General features: G+C 49.6%; 1 protein-coding gene across 2 annotated transcripts in view; it reads right to left on the reverse strand.

Annotated features, from left to right (window-relative positions):
* Nucleotides 1-19,272, reverse strand: part of plekha6 (pleckstrin homology domain containing, family A member 6) — a 351,674-nt gene that overhangs the window by 23,948 nt on the left and 308,454 nt on the right. For both annotated transcript variants that reach the window (XM_070859220.1, XM_070859221.1), the window contains 7 exons: nt 15,963-16,043; nt 15,027-15,176; nt 13,292-13,393; nt 12,884-12,998; nt 9,274-9,410; nt 6,596-6,775; nt 3,715-3,826 (listed from right to left, as the gene is read on the reverse strand). In XM_070859220.1, coding sequence (XP_070715321.1) covers nt 3,715-3,826; nt 6,596-6,775; nt 9,274-9,410; nt 12,884-12,998; nt 13,292-13,393; nt 15,027-15,176; nt 15,963-16,043 — 877 coding nt within the window. The remainder of the gene's footprint in view (nt 1-3,714; nt 3,827-6,595; nt 6,776-9,273; nt 9,411-12,883; nt 12,999-13,291; nt 13,394-15,026; nt 15,177-15,962; nt 16,044-19,272) is intronic.

Consider the following 19,272-nt stretch of genomic DNA (forward strand, 5'->3'; position numbering starts at 1 on the left):
CGGGTACAGGGGGTGATGAGTGAGTGGGACTTGGTGCGAGTTAGGACACGGGCAGCCGAGTTTTGGATGTCCTCAAGTTTACGTATGGTAGGATGTGGGTAGATCAAGGATAGACCAGCAAAAGCCATTGAAGCCAAAGGCAAACATGAGTTCAAGAGACCATTAGGAAAACAACTTGCATCTTACGCAGCACCTTCAACATAGAACATGTCTCAAGGTGCGTGACGGAGAAGGTGTGGCTCGAGTGCAGCAGTGGGAGAGTTGGGAGAGGTGAGTGAAAGTGTGTCCGATGCCCCATTGATGCTGAGTCCCCAGTGCCCAGTCCTGTACGTACAGCATATGATTAGCTGCCATGGTAGATTTTGCTATCGTTCGACATTACACTCACTCAGAGCCGCCATTGGCCGCTGAGTGCAGCCTGCTGTTAAACACGGGTCGTTGGAGTGAGCAAATCACCATCGTCTCGGCTAACGGCTCCCGGTCAAGCAACGCCTCGATTTTAAAATTCTCATCCTTGTTTTCAAATCCCTCCATGGCCCTCGCCCCTTCCTACCTCTATAATCTCCTCCAGCCCCACAACTCCCCCCCCCCCCCCCCGCCGAGATGTCTGCGCTCCTCTAATTCTGCCCCCTTGAGCATCCCTGATTATAATCACTCCACCATTGGTGGCCGTGCCTTCTGTTGCCTGGGCCCCAAGCTCTGGAACTTCCTGCCTAAACCTCTCCGCCTCTCTCCGCACCTTTAAGACGCTCCTTAAAATCTACCTCTATGACCAAGCTTTTGGTCAGCTGCCCCAATTTCTCCTTATTGTGGCTCGGTGTCCAATTTGTTGTCTTACACTACTGTGAAGCATCTTGGGAACGCTTCACTGCGTGAAAGGCGCTATATAAATACACGTTGTTGTTGTTTCCCCTTCAGTTGGGATGTGACAGTCTGGCCTCAGTGCTCGCGACATGCAGCATTTACCCCACACTCGAATTGGTCCAGCATGAGACATTGCTTCCGAGGAGTAGAACTGCCCCTCCCATTTCTCTCCTGCCCGCTGGGGGAACTCCCACAGGCACCCCTCCATCACAGTCACGCGCTGGCAGAACGCAAGGCTCCAGTGAGGACATTTATTACGTTTAAACATTGAAGGAGGCTGTACAGAGTTAAGGAGCCTTTTCTTGTTGCCGCAATTTGGTATGAAGATAGATTATAATTTACTGTAGAAACACCACACTGGTAATTATCCTTTTGAAAGGCTGTGGGCTGTACTCAGCACATTAACATATTTAAATGCACTGATGCCGTCAAAGAAAGAAATACAAGAAAAGAAAAAAAACAAGAAAGAGGGAAAGAGAACAAGAAAGACAAAAAAGAATGAGAAAGAAAAAGAGAGACAGAAAAGAATGAGAAAAAAGAGACAGAAAAGAATGAGAAAAAAGAGAGACAGAAAAGACAGAGAAAAAAGAGAAAGAAAGAAAAAGTTGCATTTATATAGCACTTTTCTCATCCTCAGGACATTCCAAAGCGCTTTTCAAGGGCAAATTGGCTGCTCTGCTCCAAAATAATGCAATGGGATCTTTTACGTCAACCTGAGAGAGCAGACGGGGTCTCAGTTTAACATCTCACCCGAAAAATGGGAGTGTCAGTCGAGATTTATATGCTCAAGTCCCTGGAGTGGGACTTGAACCCACAACCTTCTGACTCAGAGAGAGTGAGAGTGCTGCCCACTGAGCCACAGCTGACGCATCACCCTGTACTTAGATGTGAAGCCATCGCTGGGTATCATATGACCTCCGTGCTCGCTGACCTACATTGGCTCGCAATTGAGCAACGCCTCAATTTTAAAATTCTCATGTTCATTTTGAAGTACCTCCATAGCCTCGCTCCTCCTTATTTCCAGTTCTACAGCCATCTGAGATCTCTGCGCTGTTCCAATATTGGTCTCTTGCATAAGAACACATAAGAATTAGGAACAGGAGTAGGCCATCTAGCCCCTCGAGCCTGCTCCGCCATTCAATAAGATCATGGCTGATCTGCCCGTGGACTCAGTTCCACTGACCTGCCCGCTCCCCGTAACCCTTAATTCCCTTATTGTTAAAAATCTATCTATCTGTGACTTGAATACATTCAATGAGCTAGCCTCAACTGCTTCCTTGGGCAGAGAATTCCACAGATTCACAACCCTCTGGGAGAAGAAATTCCTTCTCAACTCAGTTTTAAATTGGCTCCCCCGTATTTTGAGGCTGTGCCCCCTAGTTCTAGTCTCCCCGACCAGTGGAAACAACCTCTCCGCCTCTATCTTGTCTATCCCTTTCATTATTTTAAATGTTTCGATAAGATCACCCCTCATCCTTCTGAACTCCAACGAGTAAAGACCCAGTTTGCTCAATCTATCATCATAAGGTAATCACGTATCCACGATTTTTATTGCTCCACCATTGGTGGCCGTGCCTTCAGCTGCCTGGGGCCCTAAGCTCTGGAACTCCCTTCCTAAACCTCTCCACCGTTCTATCTCGCTTTTCTCCTTTAAGGCGCTCCTTAAAACCGTCATCTGCCCCAATATCTCCTTGGTGTCAAATTTTACATCAGATTACATCGGATATACGGCATAGTTACAGGCCCTTCGGCCCAAACAGTCCCGGCCGTTGTTTATTCTCCACTTGAGCATCCTCCCGTCTTTCCTCATTAAATCTAGCAGCATAACCCTCTATTCCCTTCTCCCCTATATGCTTGTCTAGCCTCCCCTTGAATGCATCGATACTATTCGCTTCAACCACTCCCTGTGGCAGCGAGTTCCACATTCTCACCACTCTCTGGGTAAAGGTTTTTTTCCTGAATTCTGAGTGTTTCAATCACATTCTTTAATCAGTGACTTCCCCATGATGCACATCAAGGTCAGCCAGGTCACAAGTGACTTGAATGTGTTTTGGTCTCGGTCTGTGTGCACTGCACTTCTTGTCTGCTAGCACTCCTGTGAAGCACCTTGGGACGTTTGCCTACATTAAAGGCGCTATATAAATGCAAGTTGCTGTTGTTACAGAAAGTAAAATGACCGATGCAGTGGGGATTGGAAATAAACAGCGTGACTTTCTAGTTTTTATTCAGAGAATAAGAGAAAAATTCCGACACAGAAGGAGGCCATTCGGCCCATAGTGTCCGTGCCGGTTGAAAAAGAGCTACCCAGCCTAATCCCACCTTCCAGCACTAGGTCCGTAGCCCTGTAGGTTACGGCTCTTTAAATGCACATCCAAGTACCTTTTAAATGTGATGAGGGTTTCTGCCTCTACCACGCTTTGAGACAGTGAGTTCCAGATCCTCACCACCCTCTGGGTGAACATTTCTTCCTTTCAAATTCCTTCTAACCCCCTACCAATTACTTTAACTCTATGCCCCCTGGTTGTTGACCCCTCTGCTAAGGGAAATAGGTCTGTCTTATCCACCCTATCCAGGTCCCTCATAATTTTAGACACCTCAATAAGGTCTCCCCTCAGCCTCCTCTGCTCCAAAGAAAACAACCCCAGCCTATCCAATCTTTCCTCGTAGCTGAAGTTTTCTAGTTCTGGAACTGAAGAACTGGCCCTCTTTGAGTTGGGTGTTCAAGCTGTGAATGATGTTATTTACGGTGCTGTTGCAAAAGGCTGGTCCCACACTTCATAAATCTGGGTATCAAACGCATGTCCTCCTGAACCCCAGGGCATATGCCCGCTGACCCCCTGCAGGCGATACCTTTGTTCTGCTTCTCGGCCTCTGCATCCTGCTTGCTCTGCCCCGCGTTGCCCTCGGAGCTGGGCTGCAACGCGGGCCGGCCCTCCTTCCTGCAACTCTCGAGGCCCAATTTCTGCGGGAGATAAACAGGGTAAAATATTAAGTCTGGGCAATCCGAAACACCACTGTGGTGCCAGCACTTGGGAACAACTGATCAGATAAAGGGCAGGGGGGGGGGTATGGGGAGGGGGTATGGGGAGGGGGCAGACGTGACTGGTGCAATGAGCCCTTCTCCACTGGAGACTGCTTCAAACCAGGCAAGATCACAAGGAGGGTTCCATTTTCTTGGCGGCCTAACGAAGGTCCCAAGAGTTTGGGGTAGGGTGGGTGGGGGGGGTTCTCTCAATCCAAACTCCCAGATTATGAATTATAAAAGGAGGAAAATTATAGAGGAAAAAAACCTTGTGACATTCGACTGCAGAGAAAGGAAGCGAACTGCTTACTACCAACAGCTTAAAGTGGGCCCGCAACCAGCTAGTTGGGTTAGAATTCACTCTCCGGGCTCACGTACAAAACGGGAGAGTTTGCTAACCTCGACCGAGTGACTTGTGGGAGAGAGTTATCTTTCAGCAGCGGAAGCTTCGCTTGGCTTCCTGGTAAACTCACATCCCATGCACAGGAGTGATCATTCTGACCTCCCGTCCCAACGCATCGAGTCTCGGACCACGGGGGTGGAGCGCTCTCCCGGCCAGTGTATCAACGGAGCGGTTGACCCGTACAGATCAGGACATTGGGAGGGTTGATGCCAGCCGGGTGCCTGTTGGCCTCGGCCCTTTGATCCTGTGACCCTTGCCGGAAGTGACCGTGCGTCAATGCCACGCGAGGCCAAGATTGGGATATTTGACCACAGGGGGCATCACTGCTGCTGCCCATCACTCGTCAATAGTGGCGACTTTGGCGGGGGAGGGGGGGCAAGAAAGAAATTAGGCTCTCGTCGCCCCACCTGGGCATGATAGGCATCTGTATCTCTCAGTGGAAAGGACAGCATTCTAAACCCCGCTGGAACAAGCTCAGTTCTGATGCCCTAATGTCAGCCAGGGACGGGACACCTATATGCATCACTCAGCGGTAACTACCCCCCCACCCCTGGTTTACCAGCCCCTACTGCCTGCTACAGCCAGTGAGAAGTAGAGAGAAGTCCGACGATCGTGGAATGCAGCAACTCCCCTATTCTATAGGATGTCCGCGCATCTTACAGACCGCCCCCTGCATTCTCGCTCAATCGTTGAAGACCACACGTGAAGTGCTCATAGACATTCTATCCTCACCCTGTCGAGGCGGAAAGCTGTAGAGGAAGAGGGGGCAGCAAAGCTGTGCAGGTTAGAGAGATGACCACCCACTTTCCGTGATCAAAGGTCATGATGACCTGCCAATAGTGCAGCGAACAGCATCTGACCCCACTGAACAGAACAAACTGCCCTGCTTAAGGATAGAGCATGATATTATGCCAACAGTTTTATAAATCATACATTCGATTCAAATGGAATATACCAAATTATAACAGACTGGCTACAACAAAGAGGCATGAAATAAGGAGTTTGTGACTGATTTTTAATGAAGGTTTTTGTTCACTCATCACCCTCTGTGCTCTTGGACTCATATTGGCTCCCGGTCTGGCAACACTACGATTTTAAAATTCACATCCATGGCCTGGCCCCCCCCTGCCACACCACTATCTCTGTAACCTCCTTCAGCCACACAACCCCCCCAAGATCTCTGCGCTCCTCAAATTCTGGCCTCTTGAAATATAGAAATATAGAAAATAGGAGCAGGAGTAGGCCATTCGGCCCTTCGAGCCTGCACCACCATTCAATATGATCATGGCTGATCCTCTATCTCAACACCATATTATCGCTTTTTCCCCATACCCCTTGATGCCTTTTGTTTCTAGAAATCTATCTATCTCCCTCTTAAATACATTCAGTGACTTGGCCTCCAAAGCCTTCTGTGGTAGAGAATTCCACAGGTTCACCACCCTCTGAGTGAAAACATTTCTCCTCATCTCGGTCCTAAATTTCCTACCCTGTGACTGTGACCCCTTGTTCTAGACTTCCCAGCCCCGGGGAAACATCCTCCCCGCATTCATCATTGAGCATCCCTGATTTTAATCGCTCCACCATCGGTGGCCGTGCCTTCAGCTGCCTAGGCTCCAAGCTCTGGAACTCCCTCCCTAAACCTCTCCGCCTCTCTAGCTCTCTCTCCACCTTTACGACGCTCCTTAAAACCTACTGTAATGTATTTGCTTCATGAGTTCTTTGCTTAAACATTCATAGCAACACATTGCTATTAAGAACTAGTTGGTTTATTGGCGAAGGTTTAACAATCACACGACACAGTACCGGTTCATCCACTCCTACCTCTTTGACCAAGCTTTTGGTCACTTGTCCTAATATCTCCCTTGTGTGGCTCGGTGTTGAACTGTGTTTGATTACGTTCCTGTGACGTGCCTTGGGATGTCTTGCTACCTTAAAGGCGCCACACAAATGCAAGTTCTTGTTGTGACATCAGGGTGAATCTCCAACTAACAATCTGCAAACACACTAAGATCTTTAACGGGTGGGCACCTCCCTGTGTCTGGTAAACCTTATTTAAGGTCTGCTGTTTGACAAGACGCGCAAACCCAGGTCAGCTGGACTGAAATGCGCCATCGAGTCTCGTCAGTACAACAGAAGAAGAATCTCGCTCGCCATTACGCCTTACTGAAAGCTTAGTGCCAACCCTGAACATTGTTCCTTTGTCTACTACTTATTTCATGCCTCAAAATCATATGAGCCGGACAGACACAGATGGGAAACCACAAGACTTAGGACTGATGTAGACAGTGGCCGGGCCAGCCACTTACTGCTGTGCCTCCTTCAATTCTCTTCAGGTCCGAGGCCGTCTTCCCTTTCTCCGCCTGCTCCCAGATGTCCTCGATAGAGTAGGCCCAGAGGCTGCTCTCAGTGGGAAGAGGAGGGACTATGGGCAACGGCCCCTGCGGCAGGTAGGACTGTGGAAGGGGAGGTCGAGGCGGGCGCGTCTCCTGAGGCAAAGAGCGAGCAAAGCATAAAGAGTAACTGCAAAGCCAGGAAGACTGCGAGTGAGCAAGAGGTGGTTAGTGTTTGGAAGGCTTCCACTGGAGCTACAAGCAGTGGCTGGGAACCTGATTGAAAAAAACACGGGTTTGTATTTTGGTGCATCATTTATTGTTCACGTGCATGGTGCCTGCAGTGGGGATTGGAACCCATCCCCACTTCTTTTCCTTGCCCAGAAGGTTGCTGACACATGTTGGTCTCACGGACACTGGGCTACTGCTACGTCCGCCAAGTGGCCATCATTCGTGTGCAAGCCTGGCCAGCACGTGTCATAAGAATTAGGACCATTCAGCCCCTCGAGCCTGCTCCGCCATTCAGTAAGATCATGGCTGATCTTCTACCTCAACTCCACTTTCCTGCCCTATCCCCATATTCCTTGATTCTCTTAATATTCAAAAATCTGTCTTGAATATACTCAAAGACTGAGCCTCCACAGCTCTCTGGGATAGAGAATTCCAAAGATTCACCGCCCTCAGTGAAGAAGTTTCTCCTCATCTCAGTCCTAAATGGCCGACCCCTTACTCTTTGACTCCTGGTTCTAGACTTCCCAGTCTGGGGGAAACATCCTCCCTGCATCTACCCTGTCAAGTCCTGTAAGAGTGTTGTATGTTTCAATGAGATCACCTCTCATTCTTCTAAACTCCAGAGAATGTCGGCCTAGTCTACACTCAGTCTCTCCTCGCAGGACAATCCCCCCCCCGATCCCAGGAATCAGTCTGGTGAACCTTCATTGCACTCCCATATGGCTATTTGAACACTGGGGCATCACAACTGAGTCCCATCCTACACTCACCCGTCATCCGCCTACGTATGCTTTCCAGAAGGGGGTCCCTGAGCGGAGATCAAGAGAGGAAACCTTAACAGGTTTTAACCTTCGCTCTCCTAGGGTAACGATGCCCAGATAAACTACGGTACCACCGCTGCTGCCCAACATTCCTCGGCTTTGAATCTGATTGGAGCCCAAGATAATCCCCGATCAGGTCCTGCACGAGTCAGATGCAGAGCAAAACGTCTTCTACCTTCACCAACATGCCTTACAACAGTGGTTCTCAAATTCTTCCATGTGGGGAACCTTGCAAATACTGACACATTCCCTGGACTGCTCTTCCTACCATCCAAAAGTCAGTGCCAGCTACCCACAAAGTACAGCGGGACTCTCATTGTTTTATTAGCATACAGTAACAGAAATAACATGCGCGCTAATCAATGATACAGGTGGCAGAGACATTCATCCCATCAGGCTGGGTCAAAATCCTGGAACTCCCTCCCTAACAGCACTGTGTGGGAGCACCTTCACCACACGGACTGCAGCGGTTCAAGGCGGCGGCTCACCACCACCTTCTCGAGGGGCAATTAGGGACGGGCAATAAATGCTGGCCTTGCCAGCGACGCCCACATCCCAGGAACGAATTTTTAAAAGTCTAGGGCTGAATTTTCCACCCAGGTCCTGGAGATGAAAGGGCAGACTGCCCCCACCCAGTCTCCTGTCTGTAAGTGCATGGGGGGATCAAGAGCTATATAGGCTCAACTTTTCCTCATGAGGGTTAAATGGGATAGAGTCGGATCCACAGTAGGAAGGAGTGGGCGTGATGGGCTGAATGGCATTTTCTCAGCCCTTGCTATCTTGCATTGGTAAAGCCTTGCTTCAGCCGGTCCCTGCACATCATTCTTCACAGATCATTTCAGTGTTTACATTGTTCCACTTCACTACAAATAAATAGACATGAGAGGACATCTCAACATCAGGACTCCCTTACTAGAAAAGGTTGTCAAATATAATTTTGGGTTCGGCTTGCTATCTCATTCACTTTTTTAATTGCTTTTCCTTTTTTTGTTTGAACAGGATTACTACTGGGAACTGAAGGTTGTGAAGCAGCTTAGATTGACGGAGGTATGAGCCAATAGCTCGACACCATCCAGGACAAAGCAGCCCGCTTGATCGGCACCCCATCCAGCACCGTCAACATTCACTCCCTCCACCACCGGCGCACCGTGGCTGCAGTGTGCACCATCTACAAGATGCACTGCAGCAAATCGCCAAGGCTTCTTCGGCAGCACCTCCCAAACCCGCGACCTCCACCGCCTAGAAGGACTAGGGCAGCAACGACATGGGAGTACAATCACCGTCGCTGGGTCAAAATCCTGGAACTCCCTCCCCAACAGCACTGTGGGAGCACCTTCACCACACGGACTGCAGCGGTTCAAGGCGGCGGCTCACCACCACCTTCTCAAGGGGCAATTAGGGCCGGGAAATAAATGCCGGCCTTGCCAGCGACAGCCACATCCCGGAACGAATAAAAACATATGAATTCATTTCTCGTACATTGAAAATCCGACCTTTCCAGGAACCCGGGAATGTCACCAAGACTCTCAATTCCGTGACAATAACTGGGCTTGGGTTTGTCTATCATGGGTTAGGGCTCACCGTGCTGCACTCTCCGCTTACCTCACTGGCTATTTGCTGAGCTGACAACTGTGATTCGGAAATGGGAGAGAAGGGGCTCATGGGACTGGTGAGGCTGTTGGAGCTGAGGGGACTGGCAGGGCTGTTGGAGCTGAAGGTGCCCATTTGGGCAGTCGGCACTGCCAAGAAAAGAAAAGAATTGGGATTAAAAATCGGGCAACATTGGCATGTAATATCAATACTCTACCGCTCCCCCCACACGTTCATGGAATCGGTTATGTATGTAAACTTTAGCAATGTGTAAGACTTGCCACCAGGGGGCGCACCTGTGGGAGACCCAAGGGTCACCTGCACACCCTGGGTACTCCAGGTATACCATGCTGCTTCCTCACTCTGGAGTTACATTAAAGAGACCAAGGTCACAACGGTTTGAGCTTACAGCACACAATCTTGTGGAGTTATTCTGAACATACAGAATCCAAATTAAATTCCATGCATCTTGAAACTAGCACACATGACCCGACATCACCACAATCTGCCCTCGTGGTATCATGGCACGCGGGCATATAGTTAGACTTTCTGTGTGTTGACTACAATTGGGTGCAGCATCCGCCTCCCTAATGGATTCGAAGAGACAACCAATACGGTAGCGAGTAGCAATTTTAATTAAGGAAAGTCTTATGTTCAGAATAACTGTAAGCTCAAACAGCTGTGACCTTAGTCTCTTTAATCAAACTCCAGAGTGAAGAATCAGCATGGCAGACAACCTTTTATACTCGCTTGCACAATTGTACATTCCTGTCTGGCGTAAAAATAAAAAAGGGAAGGTGGCTCAACCGTGGCTATCAAGGGAAATCAGGGATAGTATTAAAGCCTAGGAAGTGGCATACAAATTGGCCAGAAATAGCAGCGAACCCGGGGACTGGGAGAAATTTAGAACTCAGCAGAGGAGGACAAAGGGTTTGATTAGGGCAGGGAAAATGGAGTATGAGAAGAAGCTTGCAGGGAACATTAAGACGGATTGCAAAAGTTTCTATAGATATGTAAAGAGAAAAAGGTTAGTAAAGACAAACGTAGGTCCCCTGCAGTCAGAATCAGGGGAAGTCATAATGGGGAACAAAGAAATGGCGGACCAATTGAACAAGTACTTTGGTTCAGTATTCACTAAGGAGGACACAAACAACCTTCCGGATATAAAAGGGGTCGGAGGGTCTAGTAAGGAGGAGGAACTGAGGGAAATCCTTATTAATCGGGAAATTGTGTTGGGGAAATTGATGGGATTGAAGGCCGATACATCCCCAGGGCCTGATGGACTGCATCCCAGAGTACTTAAGGAGCTGGCCTTGGAAATAGTGGATGCATTGACAGTCATTTTCCAACATTCCATTGACTCTGGATCAGTTCCTATCGAGTGGAGGGTAGCCAATGTAACCCCACTTTTTAAAAAAGGAGGGAGAGAGATAACAGGGAATTATAGACCGGTCAGCCTGACATCGGTAGTGGGTAAAATGATGGAATCAATTATTAAGGATGTCATAGCAGTGCATTTGGAAAGAGGTGACATGATAGGTCCAAGTCAGCATGGATTTGTGAAAGGGAAATCATGCTTGACAAATCTTCTGGAATTTTTTGAGGATATTTCCAGTAGAGTGGACAAGGGAGAACCAGTTGATGTGGTATATTTGGACTTTCAGAAGGCTTTCGACAAGGTCCCACACAAGAGATTAATGTGCAAAGTTAAAGCACATGGGATTGGGGGTAGTGTGCTGACATGGATTGAGAACTGGTTGTCAGACAGGAAGCAAAGAGTAGGAGTAAATGGGGACTTTTCAGAATGGCAGGCAGTGACTAGTGGGGTACCGCAAGGTTCTGTGCTGGGGCCCCAGCTGTTTACACTGTACATTAATGATTTAGACGAGGGGATTAAATGTAGTATCTCCAAATTTGCGGATGACACTAAGTTGGGTGGCAATGTGAGCTGCGAGGAGGATGCTATGAGGCTGCAGAGTGACTTGGATAGGTTAGGTGAGTGGGCAAATGCATGGCAGATGAAGTATAATGTGGATAAATGTGAGGTTATCCACTTTGGTGGTAAAAACAGAGAGACAGACTATTATCTGAATGGTGACAGATTAGGAAAAGGGGAGATGCAAAGAGACCTGGGTGTCATGGTACATCAGTCATTGAAGGTTGGCATGCAGGCACAGCAGGCGGTTAAGAAAGCAAATGGCATGTTGGCCTTCATAGCGAGGGGATTAGAGTACAGGGGCAGGGAGGTGTTGCTACAGTTGTACAGGGCCTTGGTGAGGCCACACCTGGAGTATTGTGTACAGTTTTGGTCTCCTAACCTGAGGAAGGACATTCTTGCTATTGAGGGAGTGCAGCGAAGGTTCACCAGACTGATTCCCGGGATGGCGGGACTGACCTATCAAGAAAGACTGGATCAACTGGGCTTGTATTCACTGGAGTTCAGAAGAATGAGAGGGGACCTCATAGAAACGTTTAAAATTCTGACGGGGTTAGACAGATAAAGATGCAGGAAGAATGTTCCCAATGTTGGGGAAGTCCAGAACCAGGGGACACAGTCTAAGGATAAGGGGTAAGCCATTTAGGACCGAGATGAGGAGGAATTTCTTCACCCAGAGAGTGGTGAACCTGTGGAATTCTCTACCACAGAAAGTTGTTGAGGCCAATTCACTAAATATATTCAAAAAGGAGTTAAATGAAGTCCTTACTACTAGGGGGATCAAGGGGTATGGTGAGAAAGCAGGAATGGGGTACTGAAGTTGCATGTTCAGCCATGAACTCATTGAATGGCGGTGCAGGCTAGAAGGGCCGAATGGCCTACTCCTGCACCTATTTTCTATGTTTCTATGTGTGCAGGTGACCCTTGGGTCTCCAACAGGTGCTCCCCTGGTGGCAAGTCTTACACTATTATAAAGTTTACAAACATAACAGAAAGACTCTAATTCTGTTGCGCCTTTCACGACCTTAAGAAGTCTGCAAGCACAACACAGACAATGAAGCACTGTTGCAATGTAGGAAAACCAGCAGCCAATTTGTGCACAGCAAGCTCCCACAAAGAGCAGTGTGATAATGACCAGATAATCTGTTTTTAAGTGTTGGACGAGGGTTAAATATTGGCCAGGACACCGGGGATAGCTCCCCTGCTCTTCTTTGAAATAGTGCCGTGGGATGTTGAGAGAGCAGACGGGGCTTCAGTTTAACGTCTCATCCGAAAGACAACACCTCCTTCAGCACTGCACCACAGTGTCAGCCTGGATATACGTGCTTCAGTCCCTGAAGTGGGGCTTGAACGCACAACCTCCTGACCAGAGTGCTGCCCACTGAACCACGGCTGGCACCTTGAACCCCCGAGTACAGTAATCCAACACTGGCCATCCCGCCGTCGGATAACGATGAGGTGTGTTACGGATTAATTCCCCCCGGTGTGATAGGTGCGCTCGCCCTGAATTGGGTCACGGGTCAAGCATGTGACGCACACATTAAAGGGATCGAGCTGGTAGATCAGTTAGTCCTCTTAATGTTGGCCATCAGCGAGGTCACACTTCACGTTACGCCCTGCCCCTGCACTAGCTGAATATAAGAGTGAAGTGATGGCCGCCTAATGCAGTGTTAGGAGCTACTGTACCGTTCTGTTTGATGGACTCTGCGGCAATCCTATCGGGATAGGTCTTCCTCAGTCCTTCCATGACGTCTTGAATTTTCCATAGCTCCTTTTGAATGTGCTTGTACCCCACCTCATCCTGAAAGAATGTCACAAGCCCCCGTCAGACTCATTTACTACGCCGCAACACCCGATAAGTTAAAATCGCATCCTCCATTAGCTTTCTCCACGAGAGCAGAAAGTGCGACGGTAAACAAAATTCAAAAATGATTCAGACGGGTTCAGGCAGGCTTTATATCGTGAGGATTTCGGGATGGGTGAGGCGGCGAATGAGCTAATCTCACTCCTAGTCTTTCGTCTCTCCAACTTTGCCTCGGCGTGGAAGGTCATTGGTCATTTTTAATTTTTTTTATGATTTTATGGCAGCGTTACCTGCATTCCCATGGGGCTGTTCAGCTGCTCCCATAAGTCATTGTGAATGATGGACAGCTCCATTTTGAGGGCATCGCACTCCATCTTTGTGTTTGCAAAAGCCTAGAATGCATGCAACGCACAAAGCAGGACCAGAACACAAGTCAATACGCTTGGAAAAACTGTTGAGGCTTAAAGAATCAATAGTCAAGTACATTCTGTAATTAATGAGTGCCGTCACATCCATAATTGGTTGGCAACTTCTGAGACGTCGCTGGTGGAAGGCCGTGCATCTACACAAAGAGGGACTCATGACGTTGGAGGCAGCGCTCACCATTGAGAGAGGTGGCCGTTACCTGTATCTCTGTCGGTAGCGCAAATGCAGACGGACTTGCCCACTGGGGGCAGCCACGTCTGTTTTGCTTGCAAGGCGCTGAAACACTGCAATACATCTCCGCGCAGGCCGGCTGAATGTACGCATCTGTGAGTAGGCTCACAGGTTTGCAGAGCTGTTGCATTGCGAGTGACTTATTCAGTCACATGATGTTCACAAGATCAATAAAACCCCAGCCAGTTGGGTCTAGGTCATCCACGATGAGGTATGCAGTTGTGAGCCTGGTGGATGAACTGGTAACGTGTAGTGTGATTGTTAAACCGTTGTTAATAAACCAACTAGTTCTTAATAGCAAAGTGTTGCTGTGAATTCTTAAGCAAAGAGCCCATGAAGCGAATACATTACACCGGCCTATTTGTTTTGTTATCTGCAGTCCGTATGGACCTTCCCCAGCCAACCGGGAAACGTACAGGCACTTCCACCCCACCACCCCATCGCCCCGCCACCCCCCCCCTCGCCCTCCGAAATGCGCCGCTGCCTGCATCCTTAACACAACCATCCACGCATTAGCTTGCAGACGCGTGCTCCTTGCCAATGGATTCAACAGGCCAAAGCGCCAAACTCCTTTCAGCTGCCAGGACAGTCGAGCCTTGCGGGTGAAACGTAACCGCTCCCCTCGTGACTCCGCACTGACCCCGCTCCCCTCGTGACCCCGCACTGACCCCGCTCCCCTCGTGACTCCGCACTGACCTCGCTCCCCTCGTGACCCCGCACTGACCCCGCTCCCCTCGTGACCCGGCACTGACCCCGCTCCCATCATGAACCCGCACTGACCCTGCTCCCCTCGTGACCCTGCACTGACCCCGCTCCCCTCGTGACCTGGCACTGACTCCGCTCCCCTAGTGACCCTGCACTGACCCCGCACCCCTAGTGACCCTACACTGACCCCGCTCCCCCGCACTGACCCCACACCCCTCGTAACCCGCACTGACCCCACACCCCTCGTAACCCCGCACTGACCCTGATCCCTTAGTGACCCCGCTCCCCTAGTGACCCCGCTCCCCTAGTGACCCCGCACTGACACCACTCCCCTTGTGACCCCGCTCCCCTAGTGACCCCGTGCTGACCCTGCTCCCCTTGTGACCCCGCTCCCCTAGTGACCCCGCACCACTTGTGACCCTGCACCACTCGTGACCCTGCACCACTCGTGACCCTGCACTGAGCCCGCTCCCCTCGTGACCCCGCACGGACACTGCTCCCCTCGTGACCCCGCGCTGACCCCGTTCCCCTGCCCCCCTCGTGACCCCGCATGGACGCTGCTCCCCTCGTGACCCCCCCCCGCTGACCCCGCACCCCTTGTGACCCCACTCCCCTTCGTGATCCCACTCCCCTCATGACCCCACATGGACACTGCTCCCGTACCGTAGTTGCTTGTGAGAGCTCCCCCCGGATATTGATCAACTGGTTCTGCAAGGACTCCTTCTTCAGCACGAGTTGCTCCGTGTACGCTGGCTGATTACGGTACATGGCCATCTCCCGATGGGTTGTTTCCAAGGCACTTTCCAGAGAATCCTAGAGTATGAAAAAAACCAGAAAGGAAAACACCCCAAATCAGGTTCAACTTTCATTTAATATCAAACGCATATTCTCCTCTTCTCCCTACATCAAGTACTGCAGTCACCTGACTTGGAGGGGAGGGGAGGGGAGGGGAGGACAGAATCAGGACCATCACTGGAAGAAAGGACAAAGTTGCAATAAATGTTTGGCTGACAGCAGAAGTCCCGGCCAGAATGAAGATGATTGGATAATATCCCAGTCAATCACGCCTGGAGACCACACTGCTGTAAGTGACTGGGATTTTACACACATCACTGGTATATAACTATCCTCCATTCACTGTATTTTGCTGTAGAAATAACCCTAAACTTTTAAATCAAATGCCCCCTTTTGGTAAGGTCACTACAACCCATAAATTACCAAGTAAACTTTAAAAGAAGCATAACAGATCAAATTAAAATGTGGTTCCCTCCGGCGCCCGCCTCTCGCGGAAGGCCGCGAGCGTACCGGTGGACACCGCGTGCTCCATCTCCAGGGACACCCTGATGCGAACGTAACCACGGATAGAAGCAGGCAGTCGGGCTGAACGACCCCCCTCGACTGCCCACTGCCTGGACTGGTTAATGGCCACCTTGGCCAGGCCCAGGAGCAGCCCCAACGAGGAGGCCTCGCTGAGAACGGCCGAGCTACTGGGCAGGTGAGGCGCTAAAGTTCTAGATGGAGCGAAGGCCATTCTACAGGTGCGGTCCGAGATGCTGAGCTCAAGAGAAGCATCCAGAGGGCAAAAGACGTTAACAGTACCTTCTCCTTCCGAAGCTGCAGGACCCATTTCTCCTGTTCTCGCTGGTTCTTGGTCTGCTCGCAAAGTCGACCCAGCAATTTCTGTTTCCAAAAAAATATACAAGGAAAATGCCGTCAATTTTCAGTTGCATTTTTGGCAGAGATTACAATGAGGCAAAAAACTCCCGTTTGCAAATCTTGCGGGCGTCAGGAACAATCCAAATTACTGCGTTACCTTTTGCTTCTCAAGAAGCTCGAAAGCTGCTCTGGGGGAAATAATTCCTGCTGCAACTTGCTAGATTGCATGAAGATATCTGGACCTAAGAACATAAGAAATAGGAGCAGGAGTAGGTCATACGGCCCCTCGAGCCTGCTCCGCCATTTAATACGATCATAGCTGATCCGATCATGGTCTCCGGTCCACTTCCCTGCCTGCTCCCCATAACACCTTATTCCCTTATCGGTTAAGAAACTGTCTATCTCTGTCTTAAATTTATTCAATGTTCCAGCTTCCACAGCTCTTGAGGCAGCGAATTCCACAGATTTACAACCCTCTGAGAGAAGAAATTTCTCCTCATCTCAGTTTTAAATGGGCAGCCTCTTATTCTAAGATTATGCCCCCTCTAGTTCTAGTTTCCCTCATCAGTGGAAACATCCTCTCTACATCCACCTTGTCAAGCCTCCTCATAATCTTATACATTTCAATAAGATCACTTCTCATTCTTCTGAATTCCAATTAAGTAGAGGCCCAACCTACTCAACCTTTCCTCATAAGTCAACCCCCTCATCTTTGGAATCAACCTAGTGAACATTCTCTGAACTGCCTCCAAAGCAAGTATATCCTTTCTGTAATGTATATAATGACTCGAACGACTTGTAAACTCACTCAGGTGTAAACCTGGTTCAACTTTATTCGTGCCCAAAGTGCGCACATGACATGGTACTTGCTCTTATAGACCAGGGCCAGCGCACACGCGCGTACAGCCTGAGACCTCCAACAGTGGCGCCCCCTGGTGTCTAGTGATGCCAAGCATCAATACATAACACTTTCATAAATATGGAAAAGTGGCTTTAATGCCTCTGATTTCCCCACACACTGCAGTCCAGATCTCAGCTGCACCATCAGATGCTGGTCAGTGGAGACGAGACAGCGCTCGTGGATGGGGGGGAAGGAACAAGCACAGCTGGGGAGAGCGTTCTTGTGCATCTCCAAGCAGCTGACATTGCGGGATAGAATTGAGCATGCAGAATACTTGCCTTTATTTGCTGGGGCATAGAATACAAGAGCAAGGAGTTTGTGTTTGAACTGTATAAACTCTAATTAGGCCACCTCTGAAGTACTGCGTGCAGTTCTGATCACCACATTACAGCAAAGATGTGACTGCACTGGAGAGGGTACAGAGGAGATTTATGAGGATGTTGCCTGGACTGGAGAATTTTAGCTATGAGGAAAGATTGGACAGGCTGGGATTGTTTTCTTTGGAACAGAGGAGGCTGAGGGCAGACCTTAGTGAGGTGTATCAAATTATGAGGGGCCTAGATAGTGTGGATAGAAAGGGCCTATTTCCCTTAGCAGAGAGGTCATAGATTTGAAGTAATTGGTAGAAGGTTTCGAGGGGTGCTGAGGGGAAATGTTTGCACCCAGAGGGTGGTGGGGGTCCGGAACTCACTGCCTGAAAGGATGGTAGAGGCAAAAACCCTCACCACATTTAAAAAGTGCTTGGATGTGCACTTGAAGTGCCGTGACCTACAGGTCTCCCGACGAAGAGCTGGAAAGTGGGATTAGGCTGGGGAGCTCTTTGTCGGCCGGCGCAGACACGATGGGCCGAAATGGCCTCCTTCCGTGCTGTAAATTTCTATGATTCTGTGAATCTATCAATAACTGACGGTATTGGATCAGCTTCCCGTTATACACCCGGCCTGATTTCCCCCTTCCCCCTGCCCCCTGCCACCCGCAGCTGACTGATGTCTCACCCGCTCAGCTAGCTTTGCGCTTATGCCCAAAAGGGGGCGGGCGACCTAAACCAAGGTAAAATCATCATCTTTCCCTCTTTGCCCAACTGCCGGCCCCCCTCCCTATCCCCCCGACCCAGCCACCTCACTCAGTTTTCTCTCCCATCTCCTGAAAGCACCGACTCACGCTGAGATTGAGTTCACTGGTTGCTCCGAGGATCCTCGGCCAAGCGGCCATCCTTCATGTGCGAGTCTAAGCAAGGAGTGGCGGCCGGCTAATCGACGGTGGGGGGTATCACCACTGAGCCTGATGCTCTGATATCCGCACACTTTCACTGTCCAGCAAGGGGACACTAGCTAACAAACAGAAGCAGAGCCCCTAGATACCCCACATCCGCCCCTACTCCCAGGCTAGGGAGTCTGAGAACTATTCTCGTGCCCCTGCCAGCTGAGACAGCTTACTCAGTAGGTCTGAAACCAGGACCTTTGTATGATTCAGTTACACACTGGGCAGCGTATAGAATCGTAGAAATTTACAGCACAGAAGGAGGCCATTTCGGCCCATCGTGTCTGTGCCGGCCGACAAAGTGCTATCCAGCCTAATCCCCCTTTCCAGCTCTTGGTCCGTAGCCCTGTAGGTTACGGCGCTCCAAGTGCATATCCAAGTACTTTTTAAATGTGCTGAGGGTTTCTGCCTCTACCATCCTTTCAGGCAGTGAGTTCCAGACCCCCACCACCCTCTGAGTGAAAAGATTTCCCCTTAAATTCCCTCTAAACCTCCTACCAATTACTTTAAATCTATGCCCCCCCCGGTTGTTGACCCCTCTGCTAAGGGAAATAGGTCCTTCCTATCCACTCTAGAAGGCCCTTCATAATTTGATACACCTCAAATGGTCTCCCCTCAGCCTCCTCTGTTCCAAATAAAACAAACGCAGCCAATACAACCATTCCTCAGAGCTAAAATTCTCCAGTCCAGGCAACATCCTTGTAAATCTCCTCTGTACCCTCTCCAGTGTAATCACATCTTTCCTGCAATGTGGTGACCAGAACTGCATGCAGTACTCCAGCTGTGGCCTAGTGTTTTATACAGTTCCAGCATAACCTCCCTGCTCTTGTATTCTATGCCTCAGCTAATGAAGACAAATATTCCATATCTGCCAACCGAGATATCTGGAGAACACAACACTTCCTTTTCTAACATTAAGGAGAGGAGAGAAGGATGAAAAAGTTGTTTCTGCTTTTGAATGGGGCAGATCTTTCACCGATATTCAGCTGCAACCACTGAGAGAGGAGGGGGAGATGATGGAAATGTTCCCCCCCCCTCTCCCCGCACACCCCCTCAACACCCAGTGCAGTGCTGAGGGAGTGCCGCACTGTC

This window comes from Pristiophorus japonicus, chromosome 17, assembly GCF_044704955.1.
Source record: "Pristiophorus japonicus isolate sPriJap1 chromosome 17, sPriJap1.hap1, whole genome shotgun sequence".
In the NCBI taxonomy this organism is placed as follows: Eukaryota; Metazoa; Chordata; class Chondrichthyes; family Pristiophoridae; genus Pristiophorus; species Pristiophorus japonicus.